General features: G+C 47.1%; 1 protein-coding gene across 2 annotated transcripts in view; it reads right to left on the bottom strand.

Moving 5' to 3' along the window:
• Window positions 1-12,801: 12,801 nt before the first annotated feature.
• The window catches only part of GPT2 (glutamic--pyruvic transaminase 2), a 33,752-nt gene continuing 24,836 nt past the window's right edge, over window positions 12,802-21,717 (bottom strand). For both annotated transcript variants that reach the window (XM_049864276.1, XM_049864277.1), the window contains exons 9-12: window positions 19,060-19,234; window positions 17,676-17,831; window positions 16,285-16,397; window positions 12,802-15,328 (exon numbers count right to left, since the gene is read on the bottom strand). In XM_049864276.1, the coding sequence (XP_049720233.1) occupies window positions 15,238-15,328; window positions 16,285-16,397; window positions 17,676-17,831; window positions 19,060-19,234 (535 nt within the window). In that variant the 3' untranslated portion in view covers window positions 12,802-15,237. The remainder of the gene's footprint in view (window positions 15,329-16,284; window positions 16,398-17,675; window positions 17,832-19,059; window positions 19,235-21,717) is intronic.

Consider the following 21,717-nt stretch of genomic DNA (forward strand, 5'->3'; position numbering starts at 1 on the left):
TTTTGATGACTTGGACAGTTGTGAGGCTTATAGGCTGGGCATTTTGTAGAATGTCCCTCTGTTGAGATTTGTCTGATGTTTTCCTTACAAGACTTGAGGTGTTAACGTGTTCTAAGGAGTAAGAGCAGGGATGTAGAATGCCATTTCCATCACGTTGTCAGGCTACTTATCCACATGATTTATTACTGATATTGATATTTATCCTGATCACCTGGCTGAGGTCATATTTGTCAGGTTTCTGCGCTGTAAAATTACTCTTTTCCTCCTTTCCTTACTGAACGCTTTGGAAGGAAGTTACTATGCACAGCCCATATTTGTGGAGTGAGGACGTTATGTTCTGCCCCCTTGAGGATGGAGTATCTACATAAATTACTTGAAATTCTGGACAGATGATGTTTCTCTTCTCCCTCATTTGTTCAGTATGGACTCTGGCTGTCTTATATTTCACCCCCTGAAAAAACCTCTTTCACCTACTCAGTTCCTCCCTGTCCCCTCCAATCCCTGGCAACCACTTCTAACTTTTGCTTTTTCCAGAATTTCACATAATTGAAATCATCTTGTGCCTAGCCTTTTCAGACTGGCATCTTTCACTTGTATGTCATTGAGTTGAATCTGACTCATAGTGACCCTACAGGACAGAGTAGATTTGCCCTATAGGGTTTCCAAGGTACAGTTGGATTCGAACTGCCGACTTTTTGGTTAGCAGCCTGCGCTCTTAACCACTGTTCCACCAGGGCTGCTGCTTTCACTTAGCGATATGTGTTTAAGGTTTGTCTGTGTCTTTCTGTGGCTTGGTAACTCATTTCTTTTTATGGCTCTTGAATTGTGTGGGTGTACAGATACTTGATTTGCAAATGCTTTCTCCCATTCTGTGGGTTGTCTTTTCACTTCTATGGATAGTGTACTTGAAGTACAAAAGTTTTTAATTTTAAGTCCAGCTTGCTATTTTTTTTTCTTTTTTCACTTGTAGTTTTCATATCGTACAAAGGATTTTAACCACAATGTCCAACACTGGGCTAGAGGTGACCTTCAGTGTTCACTGTGGTATCGTAGCTGCTTTTTCACGTACAATGGTCATCTGGCTCTGCGGGCGGGCTGGAGCATTGCAGATCCTGTCTTGTGAATGATAATTTACTTGGGAAACCCATGTGAAATTGCAATTCAACAGCTGTATCAATTAGGTCCCTGTGTTTTTTGCCCCAGCAAGTGCTGATTGTACCCCGTTTGTTTTCTTGCCTCTCCCTGCCAACCCAGTTATTTGTGCTGCACAGAGTAGGTTAGGTTCAGAAACCTAGACTTCCTGTTTTGGCTTGCCAAACAATGATTACTTACATGTTTATTAAGACACACTTTTAAATCCTGTAAGTCATGATGTAACTCACAATATATCCAAACCTGTAATATTCTTAAGAGCTCTACTTGAGTCAGTAGTGCAAATGGTTAGCACACTTGGCTGTTAATAGAAAAGTTGGCTGTTTGAGCCCACCCAGAGGCACCTCGGCATGAAGGCCTGGCAATATACTTCAAAAAATCAGCCATTGAAAATCCCGTGGAGCACGATTCTGCTCCGACATACATAGGGCCACCATGCCTTGAAATGGACTCAATGGCAGCTGGTTACTCAGAGGACAGACGTTTCAGTCAATTATAGCCCCTGCATAAGACTGTTTCCTAAGACGCTGCAACGCTCATTGACACATCAACTAAAGACAGCCCAGTACCAAGCCTTATGTACTAATCCTGGTGTCACTGGGAACTAGGCTTCCTCTATGGGCAGTGGATTGCACCTGAACTGAGTCTCCAAGGTTCTGGCCTTGCCCAGGCATCTGAAGACGGATTCCGTGGAGTTCACAGGAGGGCTAGGCTATTTGGAAGGCACAGCTGGTCCCTTGTCCCCAGCCCTCTGGACTCCCAAGCTGTCCAAGCTTGTTACTGTGGGTAGCACTGGCATGACAGGACAACATAGTGACATCCCAACCCATTCTCTTACCCTCTTGGTCCAGGGATATGTCTTACAGCTGAAGCTCCTTCGCTTCTAAGTTCTCTCTGGCTTGATGCTGTACATCAGTCAGTAGTTGGACACCAAGAATCATCCCAAGAAAGAGACAAGCAGGGTTGAATCTGCCTTGTGTCTCCTGACAGCCTAGAGATGTCTGCTGAAATGACCCTATACAAGAACATAAGCTTCCTTCCGATGCTTCATTTCATGCTGTGGAGGAGAGAAGATTCAACCATGGCTGGGTCCTTGCTGTACCGATGCTTCAGAGGTGGGAAAGCTCCAGGACCTCGAGGATAGAGAAGCGGAGCTCTAATGAACAGCCCTGCCGTCACTCCTTTTGGAAACCCTCCAACTATAGCTTCGCCCTAAAAGAGTTCACTCACAGGTTTTCTTGTCCTTCCTCATACTTAGACTACATTTGCTCAACGCAAGAGTCCTCCAACTATTTAATAGTTGGTCAGCACAACGTCTTCAGAATGCCTTTGCCTATGATGTATGTCTGCATCTGGCCAAGACATTCCAAAGCTTGAGTATAGGTTGGTTGGCTGACATCCTGCTGACACTGCTCAATGCATACTTACCTCTAAGACGCAATTCCCATTAATAAAAACAATTGCAACAAGCAGTGAGGCACATCTGGAGGGTGAATACTCCTAGTACATTGTGTCACTGAAGGTCCAAGAGTTTGATCTATCAGGAGTCATGGACCCAGAAGTCTGCCTATGAAATAAGAGTGAGCACAAGGAAATCAGCAATGTGAAGAAGTAAAACAGTACACAAGCTTTCTAGCTTGCACTGCGCCCTTCTTTAAGGGTTTGAAACCCTGTAAATGAAGTGGGTCCACAAAGAGAAAGAGCCTCTGCTCCTTCTCGTAGAGGGGTTCCCAGCCCAGTCGGGTCACCTCATTTCCCTCTGTTTGCTTGAGAAGGACAGAAAAGGCAGACTATGCCAGGAGAGTTTGGAGCTTATAATGAATTTTTTTTTTTTTTCCTGCTCACCTTCATGCAATCTTTTTGGGTAATTAAACTCTGGTTTTACTCTAGAACCAGGGGTCAGCAAACTACAGCCAACGGGCCAAATCAAGCCAAAACCAAAAAACCAAATCTATTCTGTTGAGCCAGTTCTGACTCATAGAGACCCTAGAGGACAGAGCAGAACAGCCCCACAGAGTTTCCAAGGAGCAGCTGGTGGATTCAAACGGCCAACCTTTTGGTTAGCAGCCGACCTTTTGGTTAGCAGCCGAGCTCTTTACTGTGCCACCAGGGCTCCAAATCAAGCCTACCAGCTGTTTTTGTAAATAAAGATTTATTGAAACAGCCACGCCCACCCTGTTACATATCTATGGCTGCTTTTCTGCTACAATGGCAGCATTGAGTAGTTGCAACAAGAGACTGGTCTGCAAAACCCAAAATATTTACTATCTGGTGCAGTGGTTAAGCATTCGGCTGCTAATCAAAAGGTCAATAGTTCGAACCCACAGTGGGCAAAAGATGTGGCAGTTGGCAGTTCTGCTCTGCCCTATAGGATTGCTATTATTCGGAATTGCCTCAACAGAAATGGATTTGGCCTTTTATAGGAAAAGCTGGCTTACCTGTGTTGTAGGGCACCAGTCCCTTCCTGATGCTCAGTCCTTGTGACTCAGAACTATCCTTGTAACTCATCAGCTAGTTAGCTCCTCTTTGGCTTGAGCCAGTTTAAGCTGGGCATTCTGTCATTTGCAACCAGTTCAGATCTACCTTTCTCCTGAAATGGCTTAACACGGACGTGCAGAACATGGCTCAGGCCCATGCTCGGCCTATATGGACAGAAACTGTATTCCCTTGACTAGAAACTGCAACTTATTTTCCATCAGCAGGACAGAATATTTGAAATCAATTCCCAGAAAACCTAGGTGTGTAGTCTCCAACTGGAAACCCTTGTGGTGTAGTGGTTAAGAGTTCAGCTGCTAACCAAATGGTTGGCAGTTCAGATCTACCAGGTGCTCCTTGGAAACCCTATGGGGCAGTTCTATTCTGTTCTACAGGGTCACTATGAGTCAGAATCGACTGGACAGCAAAGGGTTTGGTTTTGGTCTTTTTGACAGTGGCCATCTGGCGATGCCTCATTTTTAAAAAAATTATATGTATACACACACGTATATATGTGTGTGTATTAGGTGCCATCAAGTTGGTTCCAACTCATAGCGACCTAATGTACAACAGAATGAAACACTGCTCAGTCCTGCCCCATCCTCACAATCATTGCTATGTATGAGCCCACTGTTGCAGCCGCTGTGTCAATCCATCTCGTTGACTATCTTCCTCTTTTTTGCTGACCCTCAGCCAAGAATGATGTCCTTCTTCAGGGACTGGTCCCCTCCTGACAATATGTCCCAAGTACATGAGACGAAGTCTCACCATCCTCCCTTCTAAGGAGCATTCTGGCTGAACTTCTTCCAAGACAGATTTGTCCCTTCTTTTGGCAGTCTATAGCTTATTCAGTATTCTTCACCAGCAACACAATTCGAAGGCGTCAATTCTTCTTCTGTCTTCCTCATTTTTCATCAGGCTTTTTGCATGCTGTCTTAGTTACCTAGTGCTGCTATAACAGAAATACCGCAAGTGGATGGTTTTAACAAAGAGAAATTCATTCTCTCAAAGTCTAGTAGGCTAAAAGTCCAAATTCAGGGCATCAGCTCCAGGGTAAGGCTTTCTTTCTCTGTTGGCTCTGGAGGAAGGTCCTTGTCATCAATCTTGCCCTGGTCAAGGAGCTTCTCTGTGCAGGAACCTCAGATCCAAAGGACGTGTTCTGCTCCCAGCACTGATTTCTTGGCGGTATGAGGTCCCCCTGTCTCTGCTGGCTTCTCTCTTTTATATCTCAAAAGAGACCGGCTTCAGACACTATCTAATCTTGTAGATCTCATCAATATATAGCTGCCAATGTGTCACAGTGATAGGATTTACAACACATCGGGAAATCACATCAGATGACATAATGGTAGGCAATCACACAATACTGGGAATCATGACCTAGCCAGATATTTTGGGGGGACCCAATTCAATCCGTGACACGTGCATATGAGGCGATTTAAACACCATGGCTTGGGTCAGGCATACCTTAGTGCTCAAGGTTAACACCTTTGCTTTTTAACACTGTAAAGAGGTCTTTGGCAGCATACATATATATATGTAGCATATTGCAGCATATATAATTTGGCGAGGGAACAACAGTGCTGTGTAACAACAGGCTTTAGCAAGATGAAACCAGCCTGCTACCTCCACATCTCAGGGTGTGGCTAGTGTCAACAGCCAACCAACACCAGGGAATGAATTACACACACCAGGCTCAGCGCTTTGTGTTTTAAACACTTTGTGTTACATCATACAAAACCCACAACAGCCTTGTAAGATAGAAATTATTATTACCCCATTTTACAGATAAGGAAGCCAAACCTCAGAGATACCAAGGAATTTGAGAAAAGTCACACAGCCATAAGTGATGAAGAGGGGATTCCAGTTCAAGTCCAAGGTCCAACACCCATGCTCTTAAACACAATACTGTACAACCATGCTCTTAAACACAATGCTATACAGCTGAACTCTTAACCACTACACCACAAGGGTTTCCAGATGGAGACTACACACGTACAACCCCAGTAAAAGTGGCTCTTCTCTCCACGTTCCTAGGTGAGGCTCTCATTGGCGTGGTGTGGGTTATATGCCATCATTGAACCAATCCCTAACTTCAGGGTACGTATGGTGCATTGACTGGCTGGGCCTAGGTCATGTGCTCAACCCTGAGCCTGAGGGATGGGGCCATCCACACCTCAGCGATGTGACGTGGGCAGTGGCAATGACAACATTTCCACATGGAAAGAGCTTGAGGGCTTGAAGATGATAGCCCTTTGTGTACATTTGAGGAACATCAACTGTCCTCTGAAGGAATTGGTGGGGTGGGGTGGGGATGGAGCAAGCTGGTATTTGAGACCTGAGGAACCCTGAATCAATAATGACAACCTCTGAGTCAAGTTACTGTTAAGCATCTTGTTTTCCTCCTCTGCAACCTGTGGAAAGAGTCTAATCCAGCTCCCAAGGCCAGTCAACGGGGCAGGATGACCAGAAGGCTGTGTACAAAATGAGAGTGTACCAGAAAGAACCATCCGTAGAGTAAAGCCTACCCAGCGAGCAATAAAGAAGGTAACAAGGGTTCTCCTGGTGAGACCCTGGCGAGTTCGTCCACTCCACCCGCCAGCCACCCTGACCTCTCCACACACAGAGCTTCTCAATCGAGGTAATTATTCATAGAATTGGTGTCTGACCATAAAGTCCATGTAATCTATCAATGTCCATCTTAGTAAGAGGGTTTCAAAGACTAGGGGCTCTATTAAACATTCCTTGGTGCCAGGTATTGTTGAGGAGATTCGTGCCCCAGGTGGCTTGCAGCTTAATCTTACAAAGCTAATACGAAATTCGAGATGCACTTGATGTGAGTGGGCAAGGGTTTGCTTTAAAAAAAACAAACACTCTCGGTGGGAATCCTATAAGTGACCAGCTCCCCCTGGTGCTTAAACATTTTATCGTCTGGAAATTCCCTTTGGAGGCCTTTATCAGAAGAAAATAATCACGGCTGTCCATCAAGATTCAATAGTAGAATGTTCGTTGTAAGATAGTTTATAATTTCGAGAAACTGGGTTATTACCTGAACATCCCGCATTATATTTTGCCACATCCATTCAGTGGTGTAGTATTTAGTTATTAAAAAAATAAGGCTGTAAAGAAGGCTTTGTCATATTCATTATATAATAGTTGAAAATATATTCAACATGGTGCTGTTTTTTAAGTAGATGCATGCACAGTTGTTCTGATAGGATGTCCATAAAGCTGAAAATAATGGTTTTCTCTGGGTTTGAGGATTACGAGAGTTTAAAATGTTTTTAGTATGAATATTTTCAAACAGACAAAAATAGAAGAGTATAACGAACCTCATTCATCATTGCCCCAGTTTATCAGTTACCAATATTTTCGCACACTTGCTTCACCTATTTTTTCTTTTTAAAAAAAATCTCTCTCTCCCCCAAAGTATTTAAAAACAAATCTTAGACATCATTGCATTTCATCCATGCATACGTCAACATTCACTTCTTGAATGGACGTTGTTTCCTTATATGTTTAAAAGGGTGATTTCTTATATGTTTACTGTACCATGACACCTAACAAAATTAACAAGAAACCCTTCGTACTCTGCACCGACCAAATTGTATTCACAGCTCCATGAGTGATTTTCTCCTCCTTTTTCTTGTCTGCATTTTCTAAATGATTTTTACAATAAGTATTACATCTCTTATTAAAAAGCAACTATTTAAAAAAAATTAAAATTCTTTGATTTATACATTTCCCCCCAAGAACATACTGATTATATTAAGCATAATAACAAATAAAATAATATATTAATAATAAATCAAAAGGATCCAGCAATTCTGTAAAGACAAGGGCTTGAAACATTTTAGCAGTTTAATGATTCTTAATAATTCTTCTGAAGGATTTGCCAGCTTGAGTATTTTAGGGCAGAACAATGCTATGGGGGGTCCCTTGTCAGAGAGAGAGAGACAGATTTCTGTAATCAAATAGTACAGTGTTATCTCAAAGGTTAACCAACAGGGCCCTGCAATCCCCACGATGTGACCATACCTTCCATTTTTATAATAGTGGTCTCATACAATATTTGTCATTTTGTGACTGACTTATTTCACTCAGCTTAATGCCCTCCAGATTCATCCATGTTATGAGATGTTTCCAGGATTCGTCATTGTTCTTCATCGTTGTGTAGTATCCCATTGTGGACCGTAATTTGTTTATCCGTTCTCCTGTTGATTGGCACTTACATTGTTTATCACTTCAGGCTTTCTATTTAGGTCTTTGATCCATTTTGAGTTAGTTTTTGTGTACAGTGTCAGATATAGATTCTGTTTCACTTTTTTTTTAGATGGATATCCAGTTATGCCATCACCATTTGTTAACATCAGATCTATGTTCTGAAAATGTTTTCTCCCAGTCTGTGGCTTGTCTTTTCATTTGCTTAATGGTGCCTTTCAATAAGCAGTTCTTTTGATGAAATTTTTAATAAAACCTAATTTATCAATTTTTCTTTTATCATTTGTGCCTTTTTTTCTTAAGAAATTTTACCTGCCTCAAAGTCATGAAGATATTCTCTTATGTTTTATTCTAGAAGCGTAATAGTTTTAGTTCTTAAGTGTTAGTCTGTGATCAGTCTGAAATTTTGTATAAATGTGAGGTGGTGGTTGAGGTTCATCCCCATGTGGAGATCCAGTTTTTGTATTACCAGTTGTTGAAGAGGCTTTTCTTTCTGCATTGATTGCTTTGGCGTGCTTGTCGAAAATTATTTTGTCAATACTAGGGTGTCAAAGCAATATGTATGTGTGAGTCTGTGGTCTATTTTATGCCAGAGCGAAAAATTTATGTGAGTCTCTGAACTCTCCTCTGCCCCCTCATCTGTGTATCCTGTCACCAATACCACACTGTCATCATTATCATGGTTTTAGAGCAAGCACATGTGTTTTTAATGTTGACAGTAGCAGTCTTCATGAGGTGGGTATGCTTTCTCCTTGGCAACAGGCTGCAGATAGGACTGAGAGAATCTGGAAGCCAATTTAAAGAAACCTTTTTACAGCTGTAGTGTAACTAGACCCAATGCATTTTTATTTCAGAAACTCTGGTTAAAAAAAAAAGTCACCACCTGAGAAAAAAATAACTGACCTGTGTATTTTGGCTAACAGAATGGATTCAGAAGTGTTGGGAAATGGTTTCCACTGCCTCTAAATGTCATTTTTATGTTGTATTCAGCATGTTGTTGTTGTTAGGTGTTGTTGAGTCGGTTCCAACTCAGAGCGACCCTATGTACGACAGAATGCCATCTTCACAATCATTGTTATATTTCAGCCCATTGTCGCAGCCAACTGCATCAATCCATCTCATTGAGGGTCTTCCTCTTTTTCTCTGACCCTCTACTTCACCAAGCATGATGCCCTTCTTCAGGAATGATCCCTTCTGATAATGTGTCTAAAGTATGTGAGACAAAATCTCGCCATTCTTGCTTCCAAGGAGCACTCTGGCTGTATTTCTTCCAAGACTGATTTGTTCGTTCTTCTGGCAGCCCATGGTATATTCAATATTCTTTGCCAGCACCATAGTTCAAAGGCATCAATTATTCTTTCATCTTCCTTATTCAGTGTCCAGCTTTCTCATGCATATGAGGCAATTGAAAATATCACGGCTTGGGTTGGGCGCACCTTAGTCCTCAAAGTGGTATCTTTGCTTTTTAACACTTTAAAGAGGTCTTTTGCAGCAGATTTACCCAATGCAATAATATGCTGCTTGATTTCCTGACTGCTGCTTCCATGGGTGTTGATTGTGGATCCAAGTAAAATGAAATCCTTGACAATGTCAATCTTTTCTCCATTTATCCGGCATACCTAGGGCATATTCTTCCCTTGAATTTCAACATATGTTGACACCTACATATACCAGCACTTCTCTAAACCAGAAATAATTGCAGAAAGTGCTCAACAAATGTAACCATTTGCCAGGAACTCTGCTAAGTTACACACACATATACGCACGCTTTTTTTCCCTGTTAATTCTCACAATTATCCTATCACCGTATGAGTGGGTATTGTCAGCCCCATTTTACAGGTGAGAACACTGGGGCTCAGTGAGGTCAAGTAACTCAGCCAGGACCTCAGAGCTGGTAGGTGCTGGAGCCAAAGCATACACCACAGTCTTCTGACCCTGGTGTCCCATTTCAACAATCTTTACATGTACAATTTTGTGACATTAATTTATGTTCAACCATCACTCTTATCTGTTCCCAATTTTTTTCTTAGACATACTTCTTTTAAGCTCAGTACCATTGGGTGGCTAGAGCTGTGAACACTGAACTCTCTGGCGGCCATTACAGGGCATGGTCCCCAAGACAACTCTGTAGGCTTCTTGAGGGCAGCGACCATGTCTTATTAGCTTTTTTTTTTTTTTAATTTTTATTGTGCTTTAAGTGAGTTTATAAATCAAGTCAGTCTCTTATACAAAAATTTATATACACCTTGCTATATACTCCTAACTGCTCTCCCCCTAATGAGACAGCCCGCTCCTTCCCTCTACTCTCTCTTTTTGTGTCCATGCCGCCAGCTTCTAACCCCCTCTGCCCTCTCAACTCCCCTCCAAGTAGGAGATGCCAACATAGTCTCAAGTGTCTACTTGATCCAAGAAGCTCATTCTTCACCAGCATCTTTTTCTATCCCATTGTCCAGTCTAATCCCTGTCTGAAGAGTTGGCTTTGGGAATGGTCACTGTCCTGGGCTAACAGACGGGCTGGGGGCCATGACCACTGGGGTCCTTCTAGTCTCAGTCAGACCGGAATTTGGGGTCTGCACCCCACTGTTCTCCTGCTCCCTCAGGGGTCTTACTAGAAGTCTCTGGCTCATATTGGGTCTTTACTGAACATTTGCTGATTGCTTTCTTGGTGTGATTACAGCAAACTCTGTAACAGAAATAATTTCAAATAACCATTTTTCCAATTTTTATTTCGTAGTATCTGTTTTGTATAATTAAAATCTATTTAGTATAATAAACTACCCCAAGTTTACTCCACTGGTTGAGGAGGTCTATACACTCCCATGTGTGTATTGTGTGTACAGCAAGGGAAGACAGTGTCTCCAATCCACTGGGTTATCTACCAGCAATGACTGTCAACCCACCTTGCACACACCACTCCCTCCTCCATCCCCTCTTTAAGATACTGTCTGTGGTAAATGAGTTTTGTTGCTGCAGCATCATGTCTGGAGACCAGCTTCTCCTCCTCTCCAATGTTATGGCTCCAATGGGCTAGCGATCCGAAAGCATCCTGTTCACACAGGTCACGAGATTGGTTCAGGGAAGGACACATGGACCAAGGCAGCCAATCAGAGTCCTTCCTTGTGATTTTTTTTTTCATTGTAGAGCTGGACCAGCCAGGCCTTTATACTTTAACACAGTGAATACAAGAAGCAAAGCCAGCTTCCCTCTAAGACTTCCCAGTTCCGTGAAGGAATAAATGCCTCTTTTCTGCTTAGGCCACTTTGAGCAGGTTTCCATCTCTTCTACCTGTAAGAGTTCTTATTTTTTTCTTTTTCTGTTTTCCAAATTTTCCTCAATAAAGACATGGAAATTTTAGTTTGGAGAAAAAAAAAATGTCAAATTCCAAAACCACATTAAAATTGAGCAACATAGAGTAAGATATGGGAAAGCCTAGAAAAACAATGCAATCGCTTATATAGACAACTCCCCTCTTCGCTGGCTGCACAGAACTTCTTCCCAGCTTCTCCCACTGCACCCCACCTCTCTGCTGTCCTTGTTGTTGGGTGTCATCGATTCTGACCCCGTGTGACAAGGTAGAACTGCTCCGTAGGGTTTTTTTGGCTGTAATCTTCACAGAAGCAGATCACCACTGTATGAGTTTGAACTGCCAAACTTTTGGTTAGCAGAGAGTACTTAAGCGTTTGCCCCGCCCCCAAGAAAGAAACCAAAAAAACCAATTACTGTCGAGTCGGTTCCAGCTCATGGTGCAGAGTAGAACTGCTCCATAGGGTTCTCTTGGCTGTAATCTTTACTGAAGCAGGTTGCCAAATGTTTCTTCTGTGGGGCTTCTGGGTGGATTCGAACTGCCAACATTTAGGTTAGTCCACAAAAAAAAAAAAAAAAAACCCAAAACTGTGGAGTCGATTCTGACCCACTGCGACCCTATGGGACAGAGTAGAACTGCCCCATAGGGTATCCAAGGAGTGGCTGGTGGATTCGAACTGCCGACCTTTTGGTTAGCAGATGAATGCTTAAACACTACACCACCAGGGCTCCTTCAGTTAGTAGTTTAGCATAAACTGTCTGCACCACCTACAAGTCGATTCTGACTCACAGCAATCCCATAGGACCAAACAGAACTGCCCCATAGGTTTTCCAGGGCTGTAATTTTCACGGAGGGAGCTCTGTTGGCACAGTGGTTAGGAGCTATGCTGCTAACCAAAAGGTCGGCAGTTCGAATGCACCAACTGCTCCTTGGAAACTCTCTGGGGCAGTTCTACTGTCCTATAGGGTCGCTGTGAGTTGGAATAGACCCAAGGTAAATGGGTAATCTTTACAGAAGCAGACTGCCACATCTTTCTCTCATGGAGCTGGTGGGTTCAAACGATCGGCCTTTCTGTTAACAGCCGAGCGGTTAGCCACTGCACCACCAGGGTTCCTTCCTGCTCTACCTGGATACCCTAAATAAGCTGTTCTTATTTTACTTCAGCCAGAAAACCAAGGTCTGCACTCATTTTATCTTAAAGAATCCACGGTTTCCCCACCTCAAGTGAAAAAAAGCAGCCCAGGGTTCTTAGGGTGGGTACCTAAGAAAAAAATGAAAGCTGAGAAGCTGTGGCTGGGGTTTGTAGAATTTGGAAAAATGCTCATTACTGTGCTAAGAGAGTACCTAGGTAGTGCAAATGGTTAATAGGTCTGGCTACTAACTGAAAGACTGGAGGTTCCAGTCCACCCAGAGGCACCTTGGAAGAAAGGCCTGGTGATCTCCCTCTGAAAAATCAGCCATTGAAATCCCATGGAATATAGATCTACTCTGACACACAAGTCAATTCCACCACGAGTTGGAACTGACTTGAGGGCAACTGGTTTTTGGTGCTGTGCTAGAAACAAAAATTACAAAGAAAGAATGAACAGTACAGTCAGTGATGCTGGCTAAGCTTAAACTACAAAGAAAGGTAAACACAGCCACCATTTGGGACATGTATTTTATTGTTTAAAAACTTCCTGTAGAGCTATCATTAGGTACCTTTGTCAAGAGATGCCTGTGAGAATCCAGATTGGGAAATGGGCACAGGCAGGCGTGTCTGCTCTTCCTGCAAGCTTCACAGAGCATCAGAACAGAACCACCCAGCCCGCCCTGAGGTGCGAGGTGACAGTGCCCGAGGAACAGTGTGGCACACCCTGGCACCACCCAGCCCAGATCCAGAGGAATGACAGAAGACATCACAGGTGTAGATTCAAAGTGTGCCCCAAAATGACATCCGACTCTCTGGCGGTGCCCAAGCAGGAAAGGCACCGGAATAAAATCTGTACGTAGAAAATCAAATCTGTGGAGATCAGCGTTCCAACCTGAAGTCATCCACCTAGACGAGCTGACCTCTCATTTATTTTAAACCAAATCAAGTGTATACGGCATCTTTACAAAAATCATGTAAACCTTGCAAAATGTTTAGGGGTTATTTAATAACCTCAAGAGATTTATAAAAAACTATTGGACTTGTTAAGACTACAAATACTAATCCCTCTTCTTCCCATGAAAAAGCAATTGTTACAAAAATATAAAAAATATACTAGCCTCTACCATTTAACCTTTCCTCTCACATAGAATACACCAAGTAACGGCCCCCCTCCTCAGCAAGGAACCAGAAACTGTGACCCTGGAACACATCCTGGGTTACACACCACGCAACAAGCGCCTGTGCAAATTTCCCAGGTTTATGAGGAAAAGGAAGTTCCCAGACATTCCCTTTTGTTATTTGAGCTCGTGGCTACTTTCTTCGCAGGGACCACAATGCTAGTGAGCAATGAGAACCTGAAGTTTTCTACAGCATTCCCCCGCATGGACCCCAGGTGGAAATTCTAGCATCAAAGATGCTTTTAAACCTTGCTCCTTGAGCGTCTTCGGGGATTTTTCTCTCCAGTTCCTTCAGATCCATTTTGGGACTTGCTGGGTCCCCAGGCCCTGAGCTGGCCTTGGCTCCCCTAACTGCTTATAGGGAAGGCGGATGGTAAGTCAGGGAGGGCTCTCCGTGAAGGGGAAAGCACTAAGCCTGTTGCTGCCCACAGCTACTTCCTGGAGTTGGGGTCGGACCCCCACCAGGTTTGTGAATAGCTCCTGGGCCTGGACAGGTGGCTGATGCTAAGTGATACGGTGCTCAGAGTCTGGGAGGGGGGCCAGCAGCAAATGTGGAGGCTAAACACTTTGTATTAGAGTACTTCCATAAACTTTGAATCAGATCTACGGCAGCCAAGCTTCCAGGTACTTCAACCAATTAAACAGGCTGCTGTTGATTATGACTCATAGTGACTCTGTAAGACAGAGGAGAATTGCTCCATAGGATTTCCAAAGAGCAGCTGATGGATTCAAACTGCTGGCCTTTTGGTTAGCAGCCAAGCTCTTAACCACTGCACCACGAGGGCTCCTATGACCAATTAAGAGCTAAGAAATGGGTTAAATTCAGTTTAAGCAATTTGACAAGACACTATTTCTAGTCTTTTGTTGTCCCCACTGATGCCAGCAGGGGGCGATGTGCATAAAGGCTCAAAAAACCCGGAGGAGAGACCTGGCCCCAGGCAGAATCCCTCCACACGACTGGGATATTTCTGGGCATGTAGCCTGTGTCCAGAGTGACCTCTCGGAGGGGAGCCCCAGCCTAAGCATGTCCCAGTGAACTCTTTATACCGTGGGCCCTCCATGTGTGCAGGGTGGCCCCACCTACTGCATAGCTCCAAAGTGGAGACAGGGTTCAACTTGGAGCCTGGCTTGCACCCACCCGTCCCCTGCAGGACCTCTGACCTTGGCCTCAGCCCCCAATGCCCAGCTAGTCTGTCCAACCCCATATACCACTGCCCTTACCCATCTCGTCTGACATGTGCTGCCCGCCTCCAGCCCAGAATGGCGGACCCTGTCTGAGCTTCCAATAAGTCCCAGGCTCTAGTGGTCCAAGGACTAGATTTGACACTGCTGAGGGTTTTATTTCCCAGATGACGCTGGTGAGTTTTGGTTTCCAGTCCTCACTGTGGTTAAGTCATACGTTACATCCACTGGTTTTTCCAGATTGTAAACACCTTGCCCAACACACCCTGGTTGCTGAAACCCTAAATGGACTTCCTGAAAGCAACAGGCTCTGAGAACCCCGACCACAGCTGCTGAGGGAGTCTCCCTCCACTTTGGTGTCAGAAAATAGGGCCGCCAAGACCAGGCAAGTTAGTTCACATTTGCTCAGAAGAGAAGGGTCCCAACCACAAGGCACAAAGAAAGAAGTCTCCTAGGGCAAAAGGACGACAAGCAGCCTGTGACCTCGGTGAGGCCCGAGGCAGAGTCGCTGGGGGAGGCAGGCTCAGTCTCGCCAAGGTGGCCACAGAAGGCAGGCTGCGAGTGAGGCCTCCTTCTGGGGCCCTGAGTATTCCTCAGGCGTATTTCTCCAAGAACTTTATGTGAAAGTCCTTCACCTTCTCTAAAACTGTCTTCAGCTTCTCCACTGGAGGCAGAATGGTCATTCTGTTAGGAAAGAGAACAGCGTCAGCCTGGACACAAGGTGTTCTGGAAAAAGGGGGAGGCCTGGACCCAGCAGTTTCTTTCATTTACAGGGGAAACAAGGAGGTGTGGGAAGCTCCGTGAGGAGAGATGGAGCCTGTGTCGTCTGTTGCGATAGCTCCAGGCCCCAAGCAGCACCTGGCACTTGTTAAGCCACATTTTGAATGAGCTGAGGTGAGCCTGACTATGGGCGGGAAGGCCAACCAACCACAACAATTTGTCCATCTTGGGGACGCTGTCCATGACCTTGGGCTCCAGGTGCTGACTAAATTTATGACGTTTCTTTTTTTAGCATCTGTTGCAGGAGACATCTGGGAGTGATGTGCATGGGGAAGGTGCTGTTGTGAACAGAAATGGCCAGAGTGGCAGCCCAGGTCTGGGGGTTACTGTCTGTGCCGGGAGCTCAGTGGGGCAAGCCCTATGGAAGGCATCGCAGGAGTGGAGCAGACCCCACTGTGTCAGATGCAGCAGCCCTACCAGCTCGGGGCCCAGTAGGGCAGGGCTGTAGTGCAGCCCAGGCTCCACGGAGCACGTGCCATGTGCTATCGTGGAATTCCACAGGGACAGGGAAGTAGAGAACACACTACCGACAGAACTTCACATGGTGATGTGGTGCCTGGGGGCTGAGGAGGGGAGAGACAGAGTGGCCAAGGGAGGCCTTTAGGGGGAATGACCTCTGGGTTCATGCAGTTTGTCTCGCTCTCTGGGCAGAGGGTCTGAGCTGGGCTCGGAGGTGGGTGTGGTGGGTGGGCAGAGGGTCAGAGCTTAGCTCAGAGGGGGATGGGGTGGGGTGGGGGGACAGAGACTCCACACATCTGTCTCTGAAGCCAGCCTGGTGCTCAATGTTCAGACGACCAAGTTTCCCAGGATGGAGGAGGGACTGCCTCCCCGCCACTGCCCAGGTAGAGAGGAAGCCATACCTGAAATGGAAAGTGCCTTCTCTCTGCCCGAAGCCGCTGCCAGGCACGACGCAGATGCCAGTCTCCTCAAGCAGCTTCATACAGTAGAACATGTCTGGTGCCATTTTGTGGGCCTGAAGGAGGAGGGCAGAACTCAGGGTCATTGGCTCCAGTGCACAAACGTGCCATTACAAACTCCAAGTCCACAGGATCTGAGGGGCAGGTTATGTCTGCCCTGGCAAGGCTCCCCTCCTGCCCCTTCCTGCGAGGACCAAGAAACCACGGCTACAGGGGGCACTGCCCGAGGATGTACGGGAACCAGATACCCGAAGACCGCCTCGGGACTGCCTGGGCTGTGCCCTCTGCTCTTCGTCCCGGAGCGCCAGTCTGTCTCCTTTGTTCCCTGCCCCAGCCCAATAAACACTGGCTTGTGGCCTCCCTACACCAAACCATATAATTCTCTGAAAATGAGGCCCTGACGTTTGCACCGTTGGGGTTCTCAGAGAACCCAGCTCCTCTGGGGTCCTGGAAGACAGTGCTTCTCACACACTCTTCTGCGTAACTACAAATGGTTAACACGCTAACAGCAAGGTTGGCACCTCAGAAGAAAGGCCTGGTGATCTACTTGAAAAAATTAGCCATTGAAAACCTTATGGAGTCCAGTTCTACTCTGACACACCATGGGGTCACCACCATGCGTCAGGGTCGGCTCAACAGCAACTAGTGGGGTTGGGGCGGCGAGCCTGTTCCACGCAGACTCTCTGGTTCCAACACTGGGGACACCCACCCAGGAGGCATGGGGCGGAGCCAGATTTTCAATTATTACAAGGTATTCAGAGGGTCTGGGGGACGGTGGAGGAGGACACTTTCGGAGACGACTCCAGCCCTCACTCCTCACAGTCCCTGGGGTTGGGGCACCCTGAGAACTTGCTGGAGTGCAGAAATCTCGGGCCCCTCCGCAGACTTACTGAACTAGAATCGGCACATGGACAAGCCCCCGGGTGACTGGCGCGCACGCTGGGTGTGAGGAGCCGGCTCCTGCTGCAGGCCCAGCACGAGCACAGTCTCACCACAGCTGGGTGCCTCCCGTCAGGGCACCCCTGCAGGCCCAGCACGAGCACAGTCTCACCACAGCCGGGTGCCTCCCGTCAGGGCACCCCTGCCAACAGCCGATCAGCACCGCTCACTCAGGGCCCGCCCTGCCTTTGCCTGGCCACCACGGCACTCTGGGGACCTGCACCTGTGAGGGGTCATTTCTATGCAGGAAACACCTCCTGGGCAGGAAACCCCATCTGGCTGTGGGGCCCACAATGTACAGAGACTGTAGGGCCAAGCACCTCTGCATCCCAAGGCAAGAAGCAACCCCCAACCCAGCATCCCAAGGGGGCTCAGAGAGAGCGAGAGCCCCAGACCTGAGCTGCCTCCACGGCTTTGGCCGGGATGAAGATCCGGGGGAAGGCATACATAGCTCCCTGCAAGGGGCTGCAGTGGATTCCCGGAACCTGGTTAAACAGGTCTTCGGTCAGCTTCGCTTTTGTGGCCAGATTACCCAGGACGGACTCCTTCTCCTAATGAGACAGAGAAAGCATGGCAGTTAGGCCCTTTGGATTGCAAAGCATGGCCCTAGCCACTGGACGCCATCCCTCCTACAGTGAGGGCGACTGCAGACTGAAGAAAGGCAGGTGTGTGCACACGAGCTCAGCCAACAGGGAGGTGCAGCAAGATGTGTGCACACAAGCTCAGCACACAGGGAGGTGCAGCGAGACGTGTACACACGAGCACACCAAGCAGGGAGGTGCGGTGAGACATGTGCACACGAGCTCAGCACATAGGGAGGTGCCAGGAGACGTGTGCACACAAGCTCAGCACACAGGGAGGTACGGAAAGACGTGTGCACAAGAGCTCAGCACGCAGGTGGGTGTAGTGAGATGAGCGTCCTCCTGAGGAATTTCCTCCACAGACACTCAGCCCAGGCGGCTGCCCTAGGGCGTGGGGTACTGGAGTCCAGGGGGCACTCCAGGCCACAGGGTAGGTCCTGAGGAGCCTGTGTCATGGGTTCTATGCTCATACATGATGTCACTCCTGAAAATGACAAAAACCAGCTGCCTGCCAGTCAAGTCTGAACAGACTGGGTCCTGGGTTTTCTACTGTGTGTGCACAGGCTCTTTACAGAATACTCTAGAACATGCTCAGGCCCCTTCTTCTGGTGATAGCTTCTACCTCTCCATTTTAAGGGACCTCCAGTCTGTGGGGTATGTGTAGAGCACATTGTGGGGGCCCTCCTCCCACTCACAGCCCATGTGGTGTCTGTCTTCTCGGTTCCATGACCCAAAAATTCTTTTTTTGTTGTTGTTGTTTCCACTAGTCAGAGTTGAGTTTTCGTCACTCATAATCGCAAAGGTCCTGACCAGACTGCATCTAGCTGTGGGAACTCCAGGTTTGGCCAGAGGCAGGGCTGTGGTCTAGGCCTGATGCTGTGCCCACAGTTCACTTCCACATCCTTTTAGTTTAGTAACAGGATGACCCCCCTACTCTCCAGAGTGCTAAGCCCTTCCCTCCAGGTGCCCCCAGGAAGGGAAGTGGTCCTCCCACCTCGGAACACAGCCCAGCTACATCCGGGGACTTAACTTCCCCCTCAATGTATCCAGGTGCCATGAGTGTCCCCTGGAGGCTACATGCCTAGGAGGCAGGCATCTGGCAACCTGGAGAGGGCTGGCCCTCAGCCTCCGCAGAATTCACCTCATGGCCCTGGCTGCAGCAGTGAACGCGGGCAGGCCGTGGGACATGCAGACTCACCTTGCTGAACTGCTCGAAGGACTCCTCTCCTTGCACTGGGGGGTTCACGACAATGTCCATGGCGGCCTGCCCGGACACGGGGGGGCACAGACGCACTGAGAGCAGCTTCACCAGCTGACCCTTGATCTCGGGGTGCAGGTTGATCACCTCCATGTAACCTCCTCTGTAGCCACACCTGGGGGTGACAAGAGGGAGAGGGAACCTACCAGCTACAGAACAACCTCAGCTAAGTGCAACCTACCCAGCCTGAACCTCTGCAGCCACCCTCACCCCCAACACTGGTGGCCACGTGAGCGAAAGTGTTATGTACAAATTCCGTATCACTTTCTCATGAGGGAACAGCATGCTCTCTCCTTCCATTCGACCTTCCCCCACTTCCTGAGAAACAGAGACACTGGCAGTGACCTTAGCACTAGAGACGGATGCCACAGGTTGAGATGGCAGCCTCAGTCCTAGAACGACCTTGTGGAGACGGCCTGCCCTGGCATGCCCTAACCTTTGGACTGTTAGAGCAGAGAGAGATACACTTTCACTTTGCTTGGACCACTGCATCTTGGGGCCTCTTTGTTACAGCAGCTAATCCTCAACTTTAACTAAGACAGTAGCTCCTGCTCCTAAGGTGGGCTCATGGATCAGGACTGCCACTGAATGCACCCCCTGCAGAGGCCCCAGGGACGGGCACACACTTCACCGGCACCAACAAGCATCACCCTGAGTACTTCAGCTGACACAGTTTTTGCTGCCTGAAAACAAAGTCAGCTCAAAGGAGAGCCAAGCTGAGAAAGAGAGCGAGACAGAGAAAGCAGAGACAGGGTCCCGTTGACATCTTGAAGCCTTGGACTCTAAGCCCATACCCCTGGACTTTTACCAGTATGGACTATTAAAAAAAAATGCCTCTTTAGTGTAAGGCAGTTCAAGTTGAGTTTCTGTTACTTATAGCCAAAAGAGGAGCCCCGATGGCACAGTAGCTTAGAGCTACAGCAAGATATGTCTGCTAATCAAAAGGTCAGTAGTTCAAATCCACCAGCCACTCCTGGAAACCCTAAGGGGCAGTTCTACTCTGTCCAATAAGGTCACTATGAGTCGGAATTGGCTTGACAGCAATGGGTATAGCCAAAAGAATCCTGATTAATACAGAGTCACATCACACAGAAATAAGTTGAGGTCAGGCAGTGAGTCATAAAAAAATCTTTCAGAAGCAAATGAAGTCCACAGCCATACTGTCTTGAGCTTTGCCTCCTTCTCTGACTGTGACTGTTGATTGCTGAATGGAACCAGCAAAGATGGATTCCCGTTTGCTCCTTGGCTGGGCTTTCCAAATGGGAAAACAAATTGTGGTACCTCTGAAAGGCTTCCCATAACAAAGTTTAAAAGAAAGCCCTTTCTGCTTGCTCCTCCGCTGACGAGCAGAAAATCAAGTGGAACAATACAGCCTGATCCCAGTAATCAGGAGCAGGAGGCAACGGGGGTAACTCAGGACACCAACGTCCAGGGGGCCAACTGTCAAACATCATCAGTCACAGGGTGGAGAGGTGGGTAGGTACGTGATAAACACGCTTGTCTTTGAAAAAGGAGTTAATAGAGAATATATTTGTTTAAGAAAGAGGTGCGGAGCACATGAAAGCCTACAAGGAACCAGCCCTGCTCCCAAGGAGACCAGAACAACCTGAACAGATGAACCTTGGCCCACATCAAGTAAAGCCAAGAACAGTCTGGCAATCATGCCAAGGGGACACCTCACTCAACTTGGCCAAAACATTTGTTCAAGCTTCTCAGTTACAGTGGCCTCCAGCTTAACAAACGAGAACCCTCCCCGTCTGGTCCTGGTACAGAGAAGACATTATAAATGTCAGTACCTGCTATCACCTGCGTGAACAGCTGGCTCATAATAGAACCCCCAGAATGTTGAGGAACAAATGCCCTTGGCTAGTGAACCATCCAGCCTTTGCTGGTTCCTCCTCACCTCCCCCAAACTCTAACAGTGGAGGGGTCCAGAGCCCAGTCCTTTGACCCCATCTCCATCTACACTCACCCTCCAGGTGGAGGGCGCTAACTACCAACTTAATTATTGACATGTCCCAAATCTAAACCTCCAGCCGAGGCCAGCCTGGACCTGCAGACTCATATGTCCACCTCTGTCTGGACGATGAAGAGGCATCTGCAAGCTAACATGTCCAAAACCAAACTCCTGGTCATCCTCCCAAACCTGCTTTACTAAACACAGCCTTTCCCACCTCAGATGATGGTGACTCCATCCCTCCAATTTTTCAAACAAAACATTGGGGATTCATCCTTGACTTCTCTCCCTCAACTCCCAAATGTTTTTCATCAACAACTCCTGTCAGCTCTGCTTTTAAATACAGCCAGGGTCCAATGACTTCTCGCCACCTGCACCCTGGTCCACCATGTCATCATCTCACCCTGAGCTAGGACACAGATTCCAGGCTTGAGTCCCTGCCCCTACCCTCGCCACCCAGCACCCAGAACGAGTCTATTCAATCTGTCAGAGGAGGTGCCTCCTCTGCCCAAAGCCCTCCAATGCTCCCCATCTCACTCTGAATAAAAGTAAAAAATAACCCAAGGGGCCCAGGTGACCTGGCCTCCTGTTATGTCTTTGGTCTCGACTTCTGCCACTTCTCCCTCCCTCATGCCTATCCA

This window comes from Elephas maximus, chromosome 21 (genome assembly GCF_024166365.1).
Source record: "Elephas maximus indicus isolate mEleMax1 chromosome 21, mEleMax1 primary haplotype, whole genome shotgun sequence".
Classification (NCBI taxonomy): Eukaryota; Metazoa; Chordata; class Mammalia; order Proboscidea; family Elephantidae; genus Elephas; species Elephas maximus.